The 17,776-nt window shown below is 42.0% G+C and overlaps 1 protein-coding gene across 1 annotated transcript; it reads left to right on the top strand.

Annotated features, from left to right (window-relative positions):
• Positions 1 to 1,778: 1,778 nt before the first annotated feature.
• Positions 1,779 to 5,322, top strand: LOC126676782 (uncharacterized; the record flags this gene model as incomplete). The annotated part of the gene is made up of 5 exons (XM_050371064.2): positions 1,779 to 2,318; positions 2,520 to 2,825; positions 3,090 to 3,359; positions 3,432 to 3,815; positions 4,017 to 5,322. Coding segments are annotated over 5 exons (2,619 nt in total), but the record flags the coding sequence as incomplete, so codon positions are not given.
• Between the last annotated feature and the right edge of the window lie 12,454 nt (positions 5,323 to 17,776).

The raw sequence follows: 17,776 nt of genomic DNA, 5'->3' as shown, positions 1-17,776 counted from the left end.
TGAAACGTCATCTTTTATTTTCAAAACTTTCTGCCTACTCCTATTGGAATGTCGTGAGTCAGTCGTGTGAATTTAATTACTTATTGCTTATTATGTGGTTGTTTTCACTTGGGTGAATAAAATTTTTATCGTTGTTGATTTCTCAGGAAATCTTAATTGGTGCTTGTTCTATTTCATGCTTGAGTATGGAATTTGCTGTGTTATTTAAAATTTTTCTTGTTTCATTCTTAGGAATGAATACTCGTACTCGTGCTGCGGCTCAGCAAAATGCTGAGGCTGATGACGCGATCTCTATGGAGGTGGATCAGAATGAACTAGAGGTTCATGCTGGTAGAGGACTAGCAGGCAGAGGCCCAGCTGGTCGGGGTCGAGCTGGTCGAGGTCGTGGTGGCCGAGGCCAAGCTGGTAGAGGTAGAGGCAGAGGCGTAGGACGCGGTGCTGCAGGAGGTGCTCAAGCACCAGGTGGGGCACAACCTGAGTTGGAGGACTTTGACTTCAACACATTTTTGGCTGGAGTTGCTGCTCTACAACTCAACCAAGTTCAGCTGCAGGCGGGACAAGTCGCTATGCAGGATCAGTATGCGGTTTTGGGTCAAATTGTTCAGCAGCAGCAACCACAGGCTGGTGGTGCAGCAGTTGGTGGTGTCGGAACCACTGACAGGGACATGGTTTTGGCTTACATGAGGCTGAAGCCAACAGAGTTTGACGGTTCCGGAGACGCACTAGATTTTCTCGAGGAGGTTGAGCAGAATGCTCGGCGATTGCAGGCTACTGAGCGTCAGACCGTCGTTCTAGTCGAGATGTCAATGAAGGGTTCAGCTGGGGACTGGTTTCGTAGCTCTATTCATGCTGACATGGCTACCATCTCCTGGGCTCAGTTTGTGGCGAGATTCAGAGCTTTCTTCTTGCCGTTTTCAGTGACAGAGGGTCACAGAGATAGGTTGCTCTCACTTACTAGGGATGATAGATCAGTATCCGAGTACACGACAGAGTTCGTGAGGTTGGGTCGGTTCGCGCCGGACTTGCAGACAGATCAGGAAAGGGTGAACAAAAGATACATAAAAGGTTTAGGGCGCGATTTTGTTAGTTTGCTGACTGAGACACGCAGAGGCTTTACAGACGTAGTGGACAGTGCTCGGCGTTTGGAGAGTTCGTTATTACAGTTTGGGGAGATTTCTGGTCCTTCTCAGACCAAGAAGTCTTCTGGCCCTGGACAGCAGAGTGGTGGTAGTAGCTACCAATCGGCACCTTCTCAGTACAAGAACAAGAAGAGGGGTGTTAAGAAGAGTTATCAGTCGTACACCTACAGTTCAGGCAACAGCGGTAGCAGCCGCAGTTTTGGGCGCGGTAACAGCGGGGGTGCTAGTCAGAATTGCAGACGTCGACATCCGGGCGAGTGTCGTCTAGCACCAGGGGGCTGTTTTACTTGTGGCCAGCCGGGTCACTTTGCCAGAGAGTGTCAGGCATCTGGGCAGCAGATGTCGGCAGCTAGTGTCGCTCAGCCATCCTATCAGAGTCAGAGACCAGCGTTCTCTGCACCAGCAGGGTTTTCTCAACCTGCTGCTTCTTTTGGTGGCCAGCGGGGCCGAGGTTCTGGAGGCCGTGGTTTTGGAGGCCGTGGCAACGACGGTAGAGGTTCTAGCAGCTATGGTACCGGGCAGAGCTCTCAGCAGCAGAGTCAGGGTCAGGCCAGAGTCTTCGCCTTGACTCCTCAGGATGCTCATGCATCTAACGCAGTGGTGCAAGGTACTCTTCAGATCTCTTTCGTAGATGCACTTGTTTTATTTGATGCGGGTGCAACCCATTCTTTTGTGTCTACGTGTTTTGCTGCTAAGTTGGGTGTAACACCAACAAATCTGAGTGAACCTTTATCTGTTTCTACTCCCTTATCTGACTGTGTGGTGGTGGATGTTGTGTATCCATCGTGTCCCGTGGCTATCCATGGAAGGGACTTGCGTGCTGACTTAGTTGTTCTGGATGTTCTTTCATTTGACGTGATTTTGGGGATGGATTGGCTGGCACGCCATTATGCTTCGATCGACTGTCGAGGGAAGTCGGTTGAGTTTCGGATTCCAGGTGATCTACCCTTCTCTTTTCAAGGGGAAAAGGCAGAGACACCGAAGAATCTAATTTCTGCGATCAAGGCAAAGCGGATGATGAGTAAGGGTTGTCAAGCCTTCTTAGCTGTGGTTCGAGACATGGATGTTGAGGTGGGCAGTATGAACACTGTCCCTATAGTGAATGAGTTCACTGACGTTTTTCCAGAGGAGTTGCCTGGATTACCACCTGATCGGGATATCGAGTTCTGCATTGACGTTGTTCCTGGAACTGGTCCTATTTCGATACCGCCGTATCGGATGGCTCCTGCTGAACTGAAGGAGTTAAAGGAGCAGTTACAAGAACTTCTGGACAGTGGCTTCATCAGACCGAGTACTTCTCCGTGGGGTGCTCCAGTTCTGTTTGTTAAGAAGAAGGATGGTTCCTTTCGGCTTTGTATCGACTACAGGCAGTTGAATAAGGCTACCATCAAGAACAGATATCCTCTTCCTCGCATCGACGACTTGTTTGATCAGTTACAGGGTGCGAAGTGCTTTTCCAAGATTGACTTGAGATCCGGGTATCATCAACTTCGGATTCGGGACGTCGATGTGCCTAAGACTGCTTTCAGAACGCGTTATGGGCATTTCGAGTTTCTAGTCATGTCGTTTGGGTTGACTAACGCACCAGCAGCGTTTATGGACATGATGAATCGGGTTTTCAAGCCGTTTTTGGATCAGTTTGTTATCGTCTTCATTGATGACATCCTGATTTATTCTCGGAGTGAGGAGGAGCATGCTTATCACTTGAGGACTATACTACAGACCTTGCGAGAGCATCAGTTGTACGCTAAGTTCTCAAAGTGCGAGTTTTGGCTGGAACAGGTTACCTTCTTAGGACACGTGGTGTCGAAGGATGGGATCAAGGTTGATCCGAAGAAGATTGAGGCGGTCATGGATTGGCAGAGGCCGAGGTCAGTTACCGAGATCAGGAGTTTTCTTGGGTTAGCTGGCTATTACCGTCGGTTCGTGCAGGATTTCTCTCGGATATCTGCACCTTTGACTAAGCTGACACAGAAGGGTGTTAAGTTTGAGTGGACCGACAAGTGTGAGGCAAGTTTCAAGAAGCTGAAGGAGATTCTGACTACAGCTCCTGTTTTGGCGTTGCCTTCTGGCATAGAGGGTTTTACTGTGTACTGCGATGCTTCTCAGATTGGCTTAGGTTGCGTGTTGATGCAACATGGACAGGTGATCGCCTATGCTTCTCGTCAGCTGAAGAAGCATGAGGTGAATTACCCTACACATGACTTGGAGTTAGCTGCTGTGGTTTTCGCTCTGAAGATCTGGAGGCACTACTTGTACGGTGCGACTTGCGAGATCTTCACTGATCACAAGAGTTTGAAGTACATCTTTGATCAGCGAGAGTTGAATCTGAGACAGAGGAGGTGGCTTGAGTTGCTGAAAGACTACGACTGTACTATTCAGTACCATCCTGGTAAGGCTAACGTGGTAGCCGATGCGTTGAGTCGCAAGTCTTCGGGCAGTTTGGCCCATATTTCTGAGGTTGGACGTAGACCCATGGTTAGGGAGTGGCATGGTTTGATAGCTTCGGGCTACGGTTTTCAGGTTTCTCAGAACGGGAGTTTGTTGGCACAACTGCAGGTGCAGCCGGTTTTGATTGATAGGATTAAAGCTTTACAAGCTGAGGATCCACAATTGAAACGGATTATGGATGAGATCCATCTGGATGGGAATTCCGAGTTTGTTTTTGTTGACGGAGTTCTCAGGTTTGGTTCTAGACTGTGCGTTCCGGATTTGGATAGTTTGAGAGACCAGATTCTGGAGGAAGCGCATAGGTCAGCTTACAGTGTCCATCCGGGATCTACCAAGATGTACCATAACCTCAAGGGTACGTATTGGTGGAGCGGAATGAAGAAAGATGTTGCAGAGTACGTTTCCAAGTGTCTGACTTGCCAACAGGTGAAGCTGGAACATCAGAGACCTTTTGGCTATCTGCAGCCACTACCTATTCCAGAGTGGAAGTGGGAGCGGATTGCCATGGACTTTGTTGTTGGTTTACCACGTACTCGACAGGGGTACGATTCCATCTGGGTGATAGTTGATCGTATGACCAAGTCAGCTCATTTCCTTCCGATCAAGGTTTCGTATCCTGCTTCGAAGTTGGCTCAGTTGTACATCGACAGGATTGTCAGTTTGCATGGTGTACCGGTTTCGATTGTTTCTGATAGAGGTTCTGTTTTCACTTCGAGGTTCTGGAAAGCGTTACAGGAGTCCTTGGGTTCTCGATTGGACTTCAGTACAGCTTTTCATCCTCAGACTGACGGTCAGTCTGAGAGGACTATTCAAACTTTGGAGGATATGCTCAGGATGTGCATTCTTGATTTTCAGGGTAGCTGGGATACTCATTTGCCGTTGATTGAGTTTTCCTACAACAACAGTTACCATGCGAGCATTGAGATGGCACCTTATGAGGCTCTGTACGGACGCAAGTGTCGATCTCCTATCTGCTGGGAAGAGGTCGGCGAGCGGAAGTTGTCTGGTGCTGAGATTATTCAGATTACCTCAGAGAAGGTACCGTTGATAAAACGGAGGTTGGAGACAGCTTTTAGTCGGCATAAGAGTTATGCTGATCCGAAGAGAAAAGACATCGAGTTTCAGGTGGGAGACTTTGTGTTTCTTCGTGTTTCGCCTATGAAAGGCGTGGTTCGTTTTGGTGTCAAGGGAAAGTTGGCACCTAGGTACATTGGTCCTTATGAGATTTCAGAGAGGATTGGAGCAGTGGCTTATCGTCTGGTTCTGCCGCCAGACATGTCGTTAGTGCATCCTGTATTTCATGTTTCTATGCTGAGAAAGTGCATCTCAGATCCTTCACATGTGATTGTGCCCCAGAGCGTTGAGATTGACCAGGAGCTGTCCTATGAGGAACAACCAGTTGAGATTGTTGATACGCAAGTGCGTAGGTTACGGAACAAGGAGATTCCGATGGTCAAAGTTCTGTGGCGAAATCATTCTGTTGAGGAGTGCACTTGGGAGACGGAGTCCGATATGCGGAAACGTTACCCTTTCCTCTTTCCTTGAGGTACGTGTATCGTTGTTTATGTGTTTTAGTTGATTATTTCTGTACTACGTTTGTTGTTATGTTATTTGTTTATGTCTTTAAATTCGAGGGCGAATTTTTAATAAGTTGGGGAGAATGTAATATCCCGTATTTTTAAATTATATATATTTTTTATTATTATTATTTTAGTTATAAATTTTTGCAATCCGTCAAGCTTTAAGTAATTTATTATTATTATTATTATATTTTTATTTTAAATTTTAAAAGAAAAATAAAAAAAAAAAGAAAAAGGGAAAAATAAATATTATGAAATATAAATAATATGAATGCTATGCAATGCAAAGTTGGCCATCCTTATGCATGCTCTCCAATTTGATTTCCACGTTAATGATTGGGCTATAGAATAAGTCCTTGGCCAAAAGCCCATCAAGGTTGTTTCCTGCAAATCATCTTTTCCCCTATATAAACATTCTTCATGCTACTGCTTCACGCCTCCTTTTTTCTTAACCAAAAAGAATTCTCTCGTTCTAAATCAAAAACCTAGCAGCTATCCTCCCATAAGCAATCTGAAATTTCATTAGACTTCAACCCAACTCGGTTCGATTCAAGTTTTGGTAAGGATCGTGTTCGTTTCGTTTATTCTATTCATTATATCGTCAAATACGGTTTTTAATTTCGTATTCCATTGTTTAGCTTTAAATCCGATTATGTTTTGACGGTTCGCGTCGACTCAACGATCCTTTCGAATCTCGCTTATTGGAATCGATAAAGGTACGTAAAGATTACTCCGTTTATCGCTGTGTTCTTGCATTGTTTCTGCGGATTCTTTGAATTGTACTCGCAGATCCTTTTAGGATTTTACTATCAATTTTACTTGTTGAATCATGTTGTCGATTTAGTAGTTAATCACTGGTTTAAATTTGTGATCGCTTCGAATCGTCATTTGATAGTTGTTGTTGCGGCCGTAAATTAAAATGGTTTCAGTTACGTGTTCTTGGTTTTCTTTTTCTTGTTAATTAGTTTATGTTATAGGGTTGATTTTGATGATTAAACAATAGGAATCATGTTATAGGTTTAGGTATTAAGCTTATGATTAAAGTGTGATTATGGTTTTGGTTAAAGATTGATTCTGGAAAAAAAATTGTTATAATTGAAACATTCAAGATGGGCGGCAGTGACATGCAATTGTTGTTTTTGGAGAAGATGGCTTAATAGCCACATTAGTCACCATATTGTTTAGTTTAAATCAATTTAACTATATTATTTGTTTTTTTTTTTATTTTTGATTTTCGTTTCAATTTTATAAACCGACAAATTGGAAATGATAATGATCTTATAATCTAAATTAATATAATTAGTCGAGTAATTATATTTAATTTTGATCGATATGTCAATTTGGCTAAATTACAATTTAGCCCCTAAAAGTTTCTAAAGCTATTCTTTTAGCAAAGTTATAATTCTTGGACTTCTAATTTGATTTTCTAATTAATAAATTAAGAGTGGAAATTAATTTGATTTTATAATTGGCTAAAGTACCATTTAGTCCTTAGTTGGCTAAAGTACAGTTTAGTCCCTATTTGGCTAAAGTAAAGTTTAGTCCCTAAACTTTTATAGACTTAAAATAATTAAATTTTGGTTGTAACTTGGGTTACTTGAATTATAAGATATTAAATTCTATTTAATATAGATAATTGTTTTATTAAAGTATTTTAAATTATAAACTCGGGTTTATAAATTTAATAAAGTTTTGTTTTGGGTTAGACTGTGGTCGCCCAACAAGTGGGAAGAAGCTTGGTAGTTTTTAATAACTCGGCTGACTCACTGATATGGATTTTAACTTGGGTTAAATTAAATTGTTTAATAAATTACTTGAATTGTAATTTAATATATATAACTATATGATTTGATTTCTATAACTTGGGTTATAGTTTTAATACGTTTTAATCTTATGTGTTTGATTATACATTGGCGTGTTGTCGTGCGTACTGGTCCTATGTGGTGTCTAGTACTCTTTAGAGTTAGGGTCTAATTTTAATTATGATTTTAATATTTTATTAGACCCGTCGACTGTTCGTACTTCAGAGACGAACCAGAGTTAGATTGCTTGTCAGGATCACGTGGATTTAGCAAGCAGTGAGTTTATATCTCTATTTACCTCTTTATTAAGCAAATATATTATTTTGTATATATATCTATATATGTATAAGCAGCTTTTGAATTGTTTTCGGCATTGTGGATTTGATTTGGAACGTGCTACTCGATGGGCATCATCGGGACTGCGTGCGCACCGGTAATGATTATGGTATTGAGGTAGGTTTGAGATACGTCTCACCTTAGTGAGGGCACCGGTGGAAGATACGTCTCCTGGGCTCACTATTTATTAAGTGATAGTCGGGGATCGGTTTTTGAGATACGTCTCACCGACACGACAATGGATTTAGAATTGTGGTTTAGGGTTTCATTGATAATCCATAATGAAAATGTTTTATTAAACGTTTTAAAGGTTTTTAACTTAATAAATGTAAATGGTTATATAAACTCTACTCAGTAAATCTGACCCCGTTGTTTTCCCAAATTTTCCAGGTTTATGATTTGAGCTTTGGTCGATCTCCGTTTCTCCACTCCCGGAGGTTTTTATTTTATTTTCAGAATAAAAAGAGTCGAACTGTTTTAAACTCTTAGACCGCAGTAGTAGTATCAAATATTCATGTCTTAGTCTCTTATTTATATTTTTAGACTTTAGTTTGTTGGAATGGTCCAACTGTTACTTTATCGTTTTTGGCATGGTTATAGTATTTATGGTACCTTTATATTATACTGCCATGTTGGAGATTATTTTGAGATAAGCGTACTTTAAATATATGTTGTTTATCTGTACTGCTAGACTAGGCTGAAGTCTCGGTTGCCCCCGAGCATGTGGTTTTATACAGGTACATTGTTTAAATGTTATAAATTGATTATCCGCAAGGCTAGCTACGGGTTTTGGTACAACCATACCCATACCCTAGCGCCGGTCGCGATTCATGAAAATGGGTCGTGACAAACTTGGTATCAGAGCTTTGGTTTCAAACCAAGGCCTTTAAAATGTTAAGTGCTTATTTGTTTGGCATGTTAAGTGACTAAATTGTCTTAGGAACTACTGCGGAATTAGGATTCGAGTCTTGTCTTTGAAACGTCATCTTTTATTTTCAAAACTTTCTGCCTACTCCTATAGGAATGTCGTGAGTCAGTCGTGTGAATTTAATTACTTATTGCTTATTATGTGGTTGTTTTCACTTGGGTGAATAAAATTTTTATCGTTGTTGATTTCTCAGGAAATCTTAATTGGTGCTTGTTCTATTTCATGCTTGAGTATGGAATTTGCTGTGTTATTTAAAAAATTTCTTGTTTCATTCTTAGGAATGAATACTCGTACTCGTGCTGCGGCTCAGCAAAATGCTGAGGCTGATGACGCGATCTCTATGGAGGTGGATCAGAATGAACTAGAGGTTCATGCTGGTAGAGGACTAGCAGGCAGAGGCCCAGCTGGTCGGGGTCGAGCTGGTCGAGGTCGTGGTGGCCGAGGCCAAGCTGGTAGAGGTAGAGGCAGAGGCGTAGGACGCGGTGCTGCAGGAGGTGCTCAAGCACCAGGTGGGGCACAACCTGAGTTGGAGGACTTTGACTTCAACACATTTTTGGCTGGAGTTGCTGCTCTACAACTCAACCAAGTTCAGCTGCAGGCGGGACAAGTCGCTATGCAGGATCAGTATGCGGTTTTGGGTCAAATTGTTCAGCAGCAGCAACCACAGGCTGGTGGTGCAGCAGTTGGTGGTGTCGGAACCACTGACAGGGACATGGTTTTGGCTTACATGAGGCTGAAGCCAACAGAGTTTGACGGTTCCGGAGACGCACTAGATTTTCTCGAGGAGGTTGAGCAGAATGCTCGGCGATTGCAGGCTACTGAGCGTCAGACCGTCGTTCTAGTCGAGATGTCAATGAAGGGTTCAGCTGGGGACTGGTTTCGTAGCTCTATTCATGCTGACATGGCTACCATCTCCTGGGCTCAGTTTGTGGCGAGATTCAGAGCTTTCTTCTTGCCGTTTTCAGTGACAGAGGGTCACAGAGATAGGTTGCTCCCACTTACTAGGGATGATAGATCAGTATCCGAGTACACGACAGAGTTCGTGAGGTTGGGTCGGTTCGCGCCGGACTTGCAGACAGATCAGGAAAGGGTGAACAACAGATACATAAAAGGTTTAGGGCGCGATTTTGTTAGTTTGCTGACTGAGACACGCAGAGGCTTTACAGACGTAGTGGACAGTGCTCGGCGTTTGGAGAGTTCGTTATTACAGTTTGGGGAGATTTCTGGTCCTTCTCAGACCAAGAAGTCTTCTGGCCCTGGACAGCAGAGTGGTGGTAGTAGCTACCAATCGGCACCTTCTCAGTACAAGAACAAGAAGAGGGGTGTTAAGAAGAGTTATCAGTCGTACACCTACAGTTCAGGCAACAGCGGTAGCAGCCGCAGTTTTGGGCGCGGTAACAGCGGGGGTGCTAGTTTTCCCTTCTGCCAGAATTGCAGACGTCGACATCCGGGCGAGTGTCGTCTAGCACCAGGGGGCTGTTTTACTTGTGGCCAGCCGGGTCACTTTGCCAGAGAGTTTCAGGCATCTGGGCAGCAGATGTCGGCAGCTAGTGTCGCTCAGCCATCCTATCAGAGTCAGAGACCAGCGTTCTCTGCACCAGCAGGGTTTTCTCAACCTGCTGCTTCTTTTGGTGGCCAGCGGGGCCGAGGTTCTGGAGGCCGTGGTTTTGGAGGCCGTGGAAACGACGGTAGAGGTTCTAGCAGCTATGGTACCGGGCAGAGCTCTCAGCAGCAGAGTCAGGGTCAGGCCAGAGTCTTCGCCTTGACTCCTCAGGATGCTCATGCATCTAACGCAGTGGTGCAAGGTACTCTTCAGATCTCTTTCGTAGATGCACTTGTTTTATTTGATGCGGGTGCAACCCATTCTTTTGTGTCTACGTGTTTTGCTGCTAAGTTGGGTGTAACACCAACAAATCTGAGTGAACCTTTATCTGTTTCTACTCCCTTATCTGACTGTGTGGTGGTGGATGTTGTGTATCCATCGTGTCCCGTGGTTATCCATGGAAGGGACTTGCGTGCTGACTTAGTTGTTCTGGATGTTCTTTCATTTGACGTGATTTTGGGGATGGATTGGCTGGCACGCCATTATGCTTCGATCGACTGTCGAGGGAAGTCGGTTGAGTTTCGGATTCCAGGTGATCTACCCTTCTCTTTTCAAGGGGAAAAGGCAGAGACACCGAAGAATCTAATTTCTGCGATCAAGGCAAAGCGGATGATGAGTAAGGGTTTTCAAGCCTTCTTAGCTGTGGTTCGAGACATGGATGTTGAGGTGGGCAGTATGAACACTGTCCCTATAGTGAATGAGTTCACTGACGTTTTTCCAGAGGAGTTTCCTGGATTACCACCTGATCGGGATATCGAGTTCTGCATTGACGTTGTTCCTGGAACTGGTCCTATTTCGATACCGCCGTATCGGATGGCTCCTGCTGAACTGAAGGAGTTAAAGGAGCAGTTACAAGAACTTCTGGACAATGGCTTCATCAGACCGAGTACTTCTCCGTGGGGTGCTCCAGTTCTGTTTGTTAAGAAGAAGGATGGTTCCTTTCGGCTTTGTATCGACTACAGGCAGTTGAATAAGGCTACCATCAAGAACAGATATCCTCTTCCTCGCATCGACGACTTGTTTGATCAGTTACAGGGTGCGAAGTGCTTTTCCTACATTGACTTGAGATCCGGGTATCATCAACTTCGGATTCGGGACGTCGATGTGCCTAAGACTGCTTTCAGAACGCGTTATGGGCATTTCGAGTTTCTAGTCATGTCGTTTGGGTTGACTAACGCACCAGCAGCGTTTATGGACATGATGAATCGGGTTTTCAAGCCGTTTTTGGATCAGTTTGTTATCGTCTTCATTGATGACATCCTGATTTATTCTCGGAGTGAGGAGGAGCATGCTTATCACTTGAGGACTATACTACAGACCTTGCGAGAGCATCAGTTGTACGCTAAGTTCTCAAAGTGCGAGTTTTGGCTGGAACAGGTTACCTTCTTAGGACACGTGGTGTCGAAGGATGGGATCAAGGTTGATCCGAAGAAGATTGAGGCGGTCATGGATTGGCAGAGGCCGAGGTCAGTTACCGAGATCAGGAGTTTTCTTGGGTTAGCTGGCTATTACCGTCGGTTCGTGCAGGATTTCTCTCGGATATCTGCACCTTTGACTAAGCTGACACAGAAGGGTGTTAAGTTTGAGTGGACCGACAAGTGTGAGGCAAGTTTCAAGAAGCTGAAGGAGATTCTGACTACAGCTCCTGTTTTGGCGTTGCCTTCTGGCATAGAGGGTTTTACTGTGTACTGCGATGCTTCTCGGATTGGCTTAGGTTGCGTGTTGATGCAACATGGACAGGTGATCGCCTATGCTTCTCGTCAGCTGAAGAAGCATGAGGTGAATTACCCTACACATGACTTGGAGTTAGCTGCTGTGGTTTTCGCTCTGAAGATTTGGAGGCACTACTTGTACGGTGCGACTTGCGAGATCTTCACTGATCACAAGAGTTTGAAGTACATCTTTGATCAGCGAGAGTTGAATCTGAGACAGAGGAGGTGGCTTGAGTTGCTGAAAGACTACGACTGTACTATTCAGTACCATCCTGGTAAGGCTAACGTGGTAGCCGATGCGTTGAGTCGCAAGTCTTCGGGCAGTTTGGCCCATATTTCTGAGGTTGGACGTAGACCCATGGTTAGGGAGTGGCATGGTTTGATAGCTTCGGGCTACGGTTTTCAGGTTTCTCAGAACGGGAGTTTGTTGGCACAACTGCAGGTGCAGCCGGTTTTGATTGATAGGATTAAAGCTTTACAAGCTGAGGATCCATAATTGAAACGGATTATGGATGAGATCCATCTGGATGGGAATTCCGAGTTTGTTTTTGTTGACGGAGTTCTCAGGTTTGGTTCTAGACTGTGCGTTCCGGATTTGGATAGTTTGAGAGACCAGATTCTGGAGGAAGCGCATAGGTCAGCTTACAGTGTCCATCCGGGATCTACCAAGATGTACCATGACCTCAAGGGTACGTATTGGTGGAGCGGAATGAAGAAAGATGTTGCAGAGTACGTTTCCAAGTGTCTGACTTGCCAACAGGTGAAGCTGGAACATCAGAGACCTTTTGGCTATCTGCAGCCACTACCTATTCCAGAGTGGAAGTGGGAGCGGATTGCCATGGACTTTGTTGTTGGTTTACCACGTACTCGACAGGGGTACGATTCCATCTGGGTGATAGTTGATCGTATGACCAAGTCAGCTCATTTCCTTCCGATCAAGGTTTCGTATCCTGCTTCGAAGTTGGCTCAGTTGTACATCGACAGGATTGTCAGTTTGCATGGTGTACCGGTTTCGATTGTTTCTGATAGAGGTTCTGTTTTCACTTCGAGGTTCTGGAAAGCGTTACAGGAGTCCTTGGGTTCTCGATTGGACTTCAGTACAGCTTTTCATCCTCAGACTGACGGTCAGTCTGAGAGGACTATTCAAACTTTGGAGGATATGCTCAGGATGTGCATTCTTGATTTTCAGGGTAGCTGGGATACTCATTTGCCGTTGATTGAGTTTTCCTACAACAACAGTTACCATGCGAGCATTGAGATGGCACCTTATGAGGCTCTGTACGGACGCAAGTGTCGATCTCCTATCTGCTGGGAAGAGGTCGGCGAGCGGAAGTTGTCTGGTGCTGAGATTATTCAGATTACCTCAGAGAAGGTACCGTTGATAAAACGGAGGTTGGAGACAGCTTTTAGTCGGCATAAGAGTTATGCTGATCCGAAGAGAAAAGACATCGAGTTTCAGGTGGGAGACTTTGTGTTTCTTCGTGTTTCGCCTATGAAAGGCGTGGTTCGTTTTGGTGTCAAGGGAAAGTTGGCACCTAGGTACATTGGTCCTTATGAGATTTCAGAGAGGATTGGAGCAGTGGCTTATCGTCTGGTTCTGCCGCCAGACATGTCGTTAGTGCATCCTGTATTTCATGTTTCTATGCTGAGAAAGTGCATCTCAGATCCTTCACATGTGATTGTGCCCCAGAGCGTTGAGATTGACCAGGAGCTGTCCTATGAGGAACAACCAGTTGAGATTGTTGATACGCAAGTGCGTAGGTTACGGAACAAGGAGATTCCGATGGTCAAAGTTCTGTGGCGAAATCATTCTGTTGAGGAGTGCACTTGGGAGACGGAGTCCGATATGCGGAAACGTTACCCTTTCCTCTTTCCTTGAGGTACGTGTATCGTTGTTTATGTGTTTTAGTTGATTATTTCTGTACTACGTTTGTTGTTATGTTATTTGTTTATGTATTTAAATTCGAGGGCGAATTTTTAATAAGTTGGGGAGAATGTAATATCCCGTATTTTTAAATTATATATATTTTTTATTATTATTATTTTAGTTATAAATTTTTGCAATCCGTCAAGCTTTAAGTAATTTATTATTATTATTATTATATTTTTATTTTAAATTTTAAAAGAAAAATAAAAAAAAAGAAAAAGGGAAAAATAAATATTATGAAATATAAATAATATGAATGCTATGCAATGCAAAGTTGGCCATCCTTATGCATGCTCTCCAATTTGATTTCCACGTTAATGATTGGGCTATAGAATAAGTCCTTGGCCAAAAGCCCATCAAGGTTGTTTCCTGCAAATCATCTTTTCCCCTATATAAACATTCTTCATGCTACTGCTTCACGCCTCCTTTTTTCTTAACCAAAAAGAATTCTCTCGTTCTAAATCAAAAACCTAGCAGCTATCCTCCCATAAGCAATCTGAAATTTCATTAGACTTCAACCCAACTCGGTTCGATTCAAGTTTTGGTAAGGATCGTGTTCGTTTCGTTTATTCTATTCATTATATCGTCAAATACGGTTTTTAATTTCGTATTCCATTGTTTAGCTTTAAATCCGATTATGCTTTGACGGTTCGCGTCGACTCAACGATCCTTTCGAATCTCGCTTATTGGAATCGATAAAGGTACGTAAAGATTACTCCGTTTATCGCCGTTTCGGTTCGCCGTGTTCTTGCATTGTTTCTGCGGATTCTTTGAATTGTACTCGCAGATCCTTTTAGGATTTTACTATCAATTTTACTTGTTGAATCATGTTGTCGATTTAGTAGTTAATCACTGGTTTAAATTTGTGATCGCTTCGAATCATCATTTGATAGTTGTTGTTGCGGCCGTAAATTAAAATGGTTTCAGTTACGTGTTCTTGGTTTTCTTTTTCTTGTTAATTAGTTTATGTTATAGGGTTGATTTTGATGATTAAACAATATGAATCATGTTATAGGTTTAGGTATTAAGCTTATGATTAAAGTGTGATTATGGTTTTGGTTAAAGATTGATTCTGGAAAAAAAATTGTTATAATTGAAACATTCAAGATGGGCGGCAGTGACATGCAATTGTTGTTTTTGGAGAAGATGGCTTAATAGCCACATTAGTCACCATATTGTTTAGTTTAAATCAATTTAACTATATTATTTGTTTTTTTTTTATTTTTGATTTTCGTTTCAATTTTATAAACCGACAAATTGGAAATGATAATGATCTTATAATCTAAATTAATATAATTAGTCGAGTAATTATATTTAATTTTGATCGATATGTCAATTTGGCTAAATTACAATTTAGCCCCTAAAAGTTTCTAAAGCTATTCTTTTAGCAAAGTTATAATTCTTGGACTTCTAATTTGATTTTCTAATTAATAAATTAAGAGTGGAAATTAATTTGATTTTATAATTGGCTAAAGTACCATTTAGTCCTTAGTTGGCTAAAGTACAGTTTAGTCCCTATTTGGCTAAAGTAAAGTTTAGTCCCTAAACTTTTATAGACTTAAAATAATTAAATTTTGGTTGTAACTTGGGTTACTTGAATTATAAGATATTAAATTCTATTTAATATATATAATTGTTTTATTAAAGTATTTTAAATTATAAACTCGGGTTTATAAATTTAATAAAGTTTTGTTTTGGGTTAGACTGTGGTCGCCCAACAAGTGGGAAGAAGCTTGGTAGTTTTTAATAACTCGGCTGACTCACTGATATGGATTTCAACTTGGGTTAAATTAAATTGTTTAATAAATTACTTGAATTGTAATTTAATATATATAACTATATGATTTGATTTCTATAACTTGGGTTATAGTTTTAATACGTTTTAATCTTATGTGTTTGATTATACATTGGCGTGTTGTTGTGCGTACTGGTCCTATGTGGTGTCTAGTACTCTTTAGAGTTAGGGTCTAATTTTAATTATGATTTTAATATTTTATTAGACCCGTCGACTGTTCGTACTTCAGAGACGAACCAGAGTTAGATTGCTTGTCAGGATCACGTGGATTTAGCAAGCAGTGAGTTTATATCTCTATTTACCTCTTTATTAAGCAAATGTATTATTTTGTATATATATCTATATATGTATAAGCAGCTTTTGAATTGTTTTCGGCATTGTGGATTTGATTTGGAACGTGCTACTCGATGGGCATCATCGGGACTGCGTGCGCACCGGTAATGATTATGATATTGAGGTAGGTTTGAGATACGTCTCACCTTAGTGAGGGCACCGGTGGAAGATACGTCTCCTGGGCTCACTATTTATTAAGTGATAGTCGGGGATCGGTTTTTGAGATACGTCTCACCGACACGACAATGGATTTAGAATTGTGGTTTAGGGTTTCATTGATAATCCATAATGAAAATGTTTTATTAAACGTTTTAAAGGTTTTTAACTTAATAAATGTAAATGGTTATATAAACTCTACTCAGTAAATCTGACCCCGTTGTTTTCCCAAATTTTCCAGGTTTATGATTTGAGCTTTGGTCGATCTCCGTTTCTCCACTCCCGGAGGTTTTTATTTTATTTTCAGAATAAAAAGAGTCGAACTGTTTTAAACTCTTAGACCGCAGTAGTAGTATCAAATATTCATGTCTTAGTCTCTTATTTATATTTTTAGACTTTAGTTTGTTGGAATGGTCCAACTGTTACTTTATCGTTTTTGGCATGGTTATAGTATTTATGGTACCTTTATATTATACTGCCATGTTGGAGATTATTTTGAGATAAGCGTACTTTAAATATATGTTGTTTATCTGTACTGCTAGACTAGGCTGAAGTCTCGGTTGCCCCCGAGCATGTGGTTTTATACAGGTACATTGTTTAAATGTTATAAATTGATTATCCGCAAGGCTAGCTACGGGTTTTGGTACAACCATACCCATACCCTAGCGCCGGTCGCGATTCATGAAAATGGGTCGTGACATGTGTTTTCCACGTTAAACGGAAAAATGTTTTAACGGTGTTTTCTGAAAACGGGTCGTACGCGAGGTACGATCTAGATTTATATTTAGGAGGCGAAAAATTTATAGAGGTTTTAGGCTTGCTACGGGTTTCGGAACAACCATTCCCATTCCCTAGCGCCGGTCTCGGCTCGAGTTTCGAGGCGGAAATCGGGTCGTGACAATGGTGGTATCAGAGCAATGTTTTAGGACTTGAATGTCTGAAGAATTGTTGCTGATATATTTTAAGTAGAAGTACTAGAAGTCATAAGAATTCCTAGTGAACTATTGCAGCAACATAGGATTCGAGTCATGTCTTGATCAGTTGTCAGTTATTGAATACATTCAGCTGTAAATAGCAACTATACATGTGTGTAGTATGTATTGATGTTTTGATCAGGAACACATGAGTTGTTCTTGTGTTCGAGACATGTTACAACTGATGGAACATGTGAGATGTTCCTAAGTTGGAAACACGTTACAATCTTGAAGTGGAATGGTCAGAACAGATGACCAGTACTCGAGGAGAATGGTTCTGTTAGAACACAGGACAAAGCGAAGATTTCTTCTGAAATTTTGTTCGAGAAAATAGTTAGATTTTCTCTGAATTGTGTTTGATTGTTATATGTTTTGTTTATATGAGTTTAATAGTTGATACCTGTTATAGGAAAATGTGATTTTTCTACAACTATTACATACGGTACTTATGCTGAAAATTCATGTGTTTCAGTATGTCTGGGCCAAGTAGAGCTCATACGCATGTGGGGTCTGAACCACATAATGTACCAGGTTTGCCTGTTATACCTGATACATCTGTTCCCATAGAGGCTGTTGACTCAACATCAGCATGTGACATGGACATATGGGAGGATGCTATTGGAGTAGAGGAATTGGAGAGAATGTTGAATGAAGACATAAACAGTACTGGAAATAGTCATAGCTCTGTGTCTGAATCGACTGCTACGTCAGCTTATCTGGGATTTAAGGTAAAAGAGTTCTTAGCTGAGGTGGACCATCTAAGGAGGGTTCAACAGCAAATAAGACACTCGCCGAATCAGTCATGGGAATACGTGAGCGAGTGGGAGGTGCAAGAGAACCAAAGTTTGGATAGGTTGAGGGATTATATGGACAAGTATACTAGGGAAGATTTGAATGTGGAGGCATACACTGTTGAGTTTATGCGTTTATGCGAAGAGGTACCTGAGTTAGTTCGTGATGGTGAGGAAGTTGCGAGTAGGTACGTCAAAGGTTTGGGGCCTGAGTTCGAGGAACTCATGGCGGTAAAGTCAGATTCTGTG

The sequence above is a fragment of the Mercurialis annua genome, linkage group LG4 (assembly GCF_937616625.2).
Source record: "Mercurialis annua linkage group LG4, ddMerAnnu1.2, whole genome shotgun sequence".
NCBI classification, from domain to species: domain Eukaryota; kingdom Viridiplantae; phylum Streptophyta; class Magnoliopsida; order Malpighiales; family Euphorbiaceae; genus Mercurialis; species Mercurialis annua.
The sequence above is the reverse complement of the archived record's forward strand: the minus strand, read 5'-3'. Positions and strand labels throughout refer to the sequence as shown.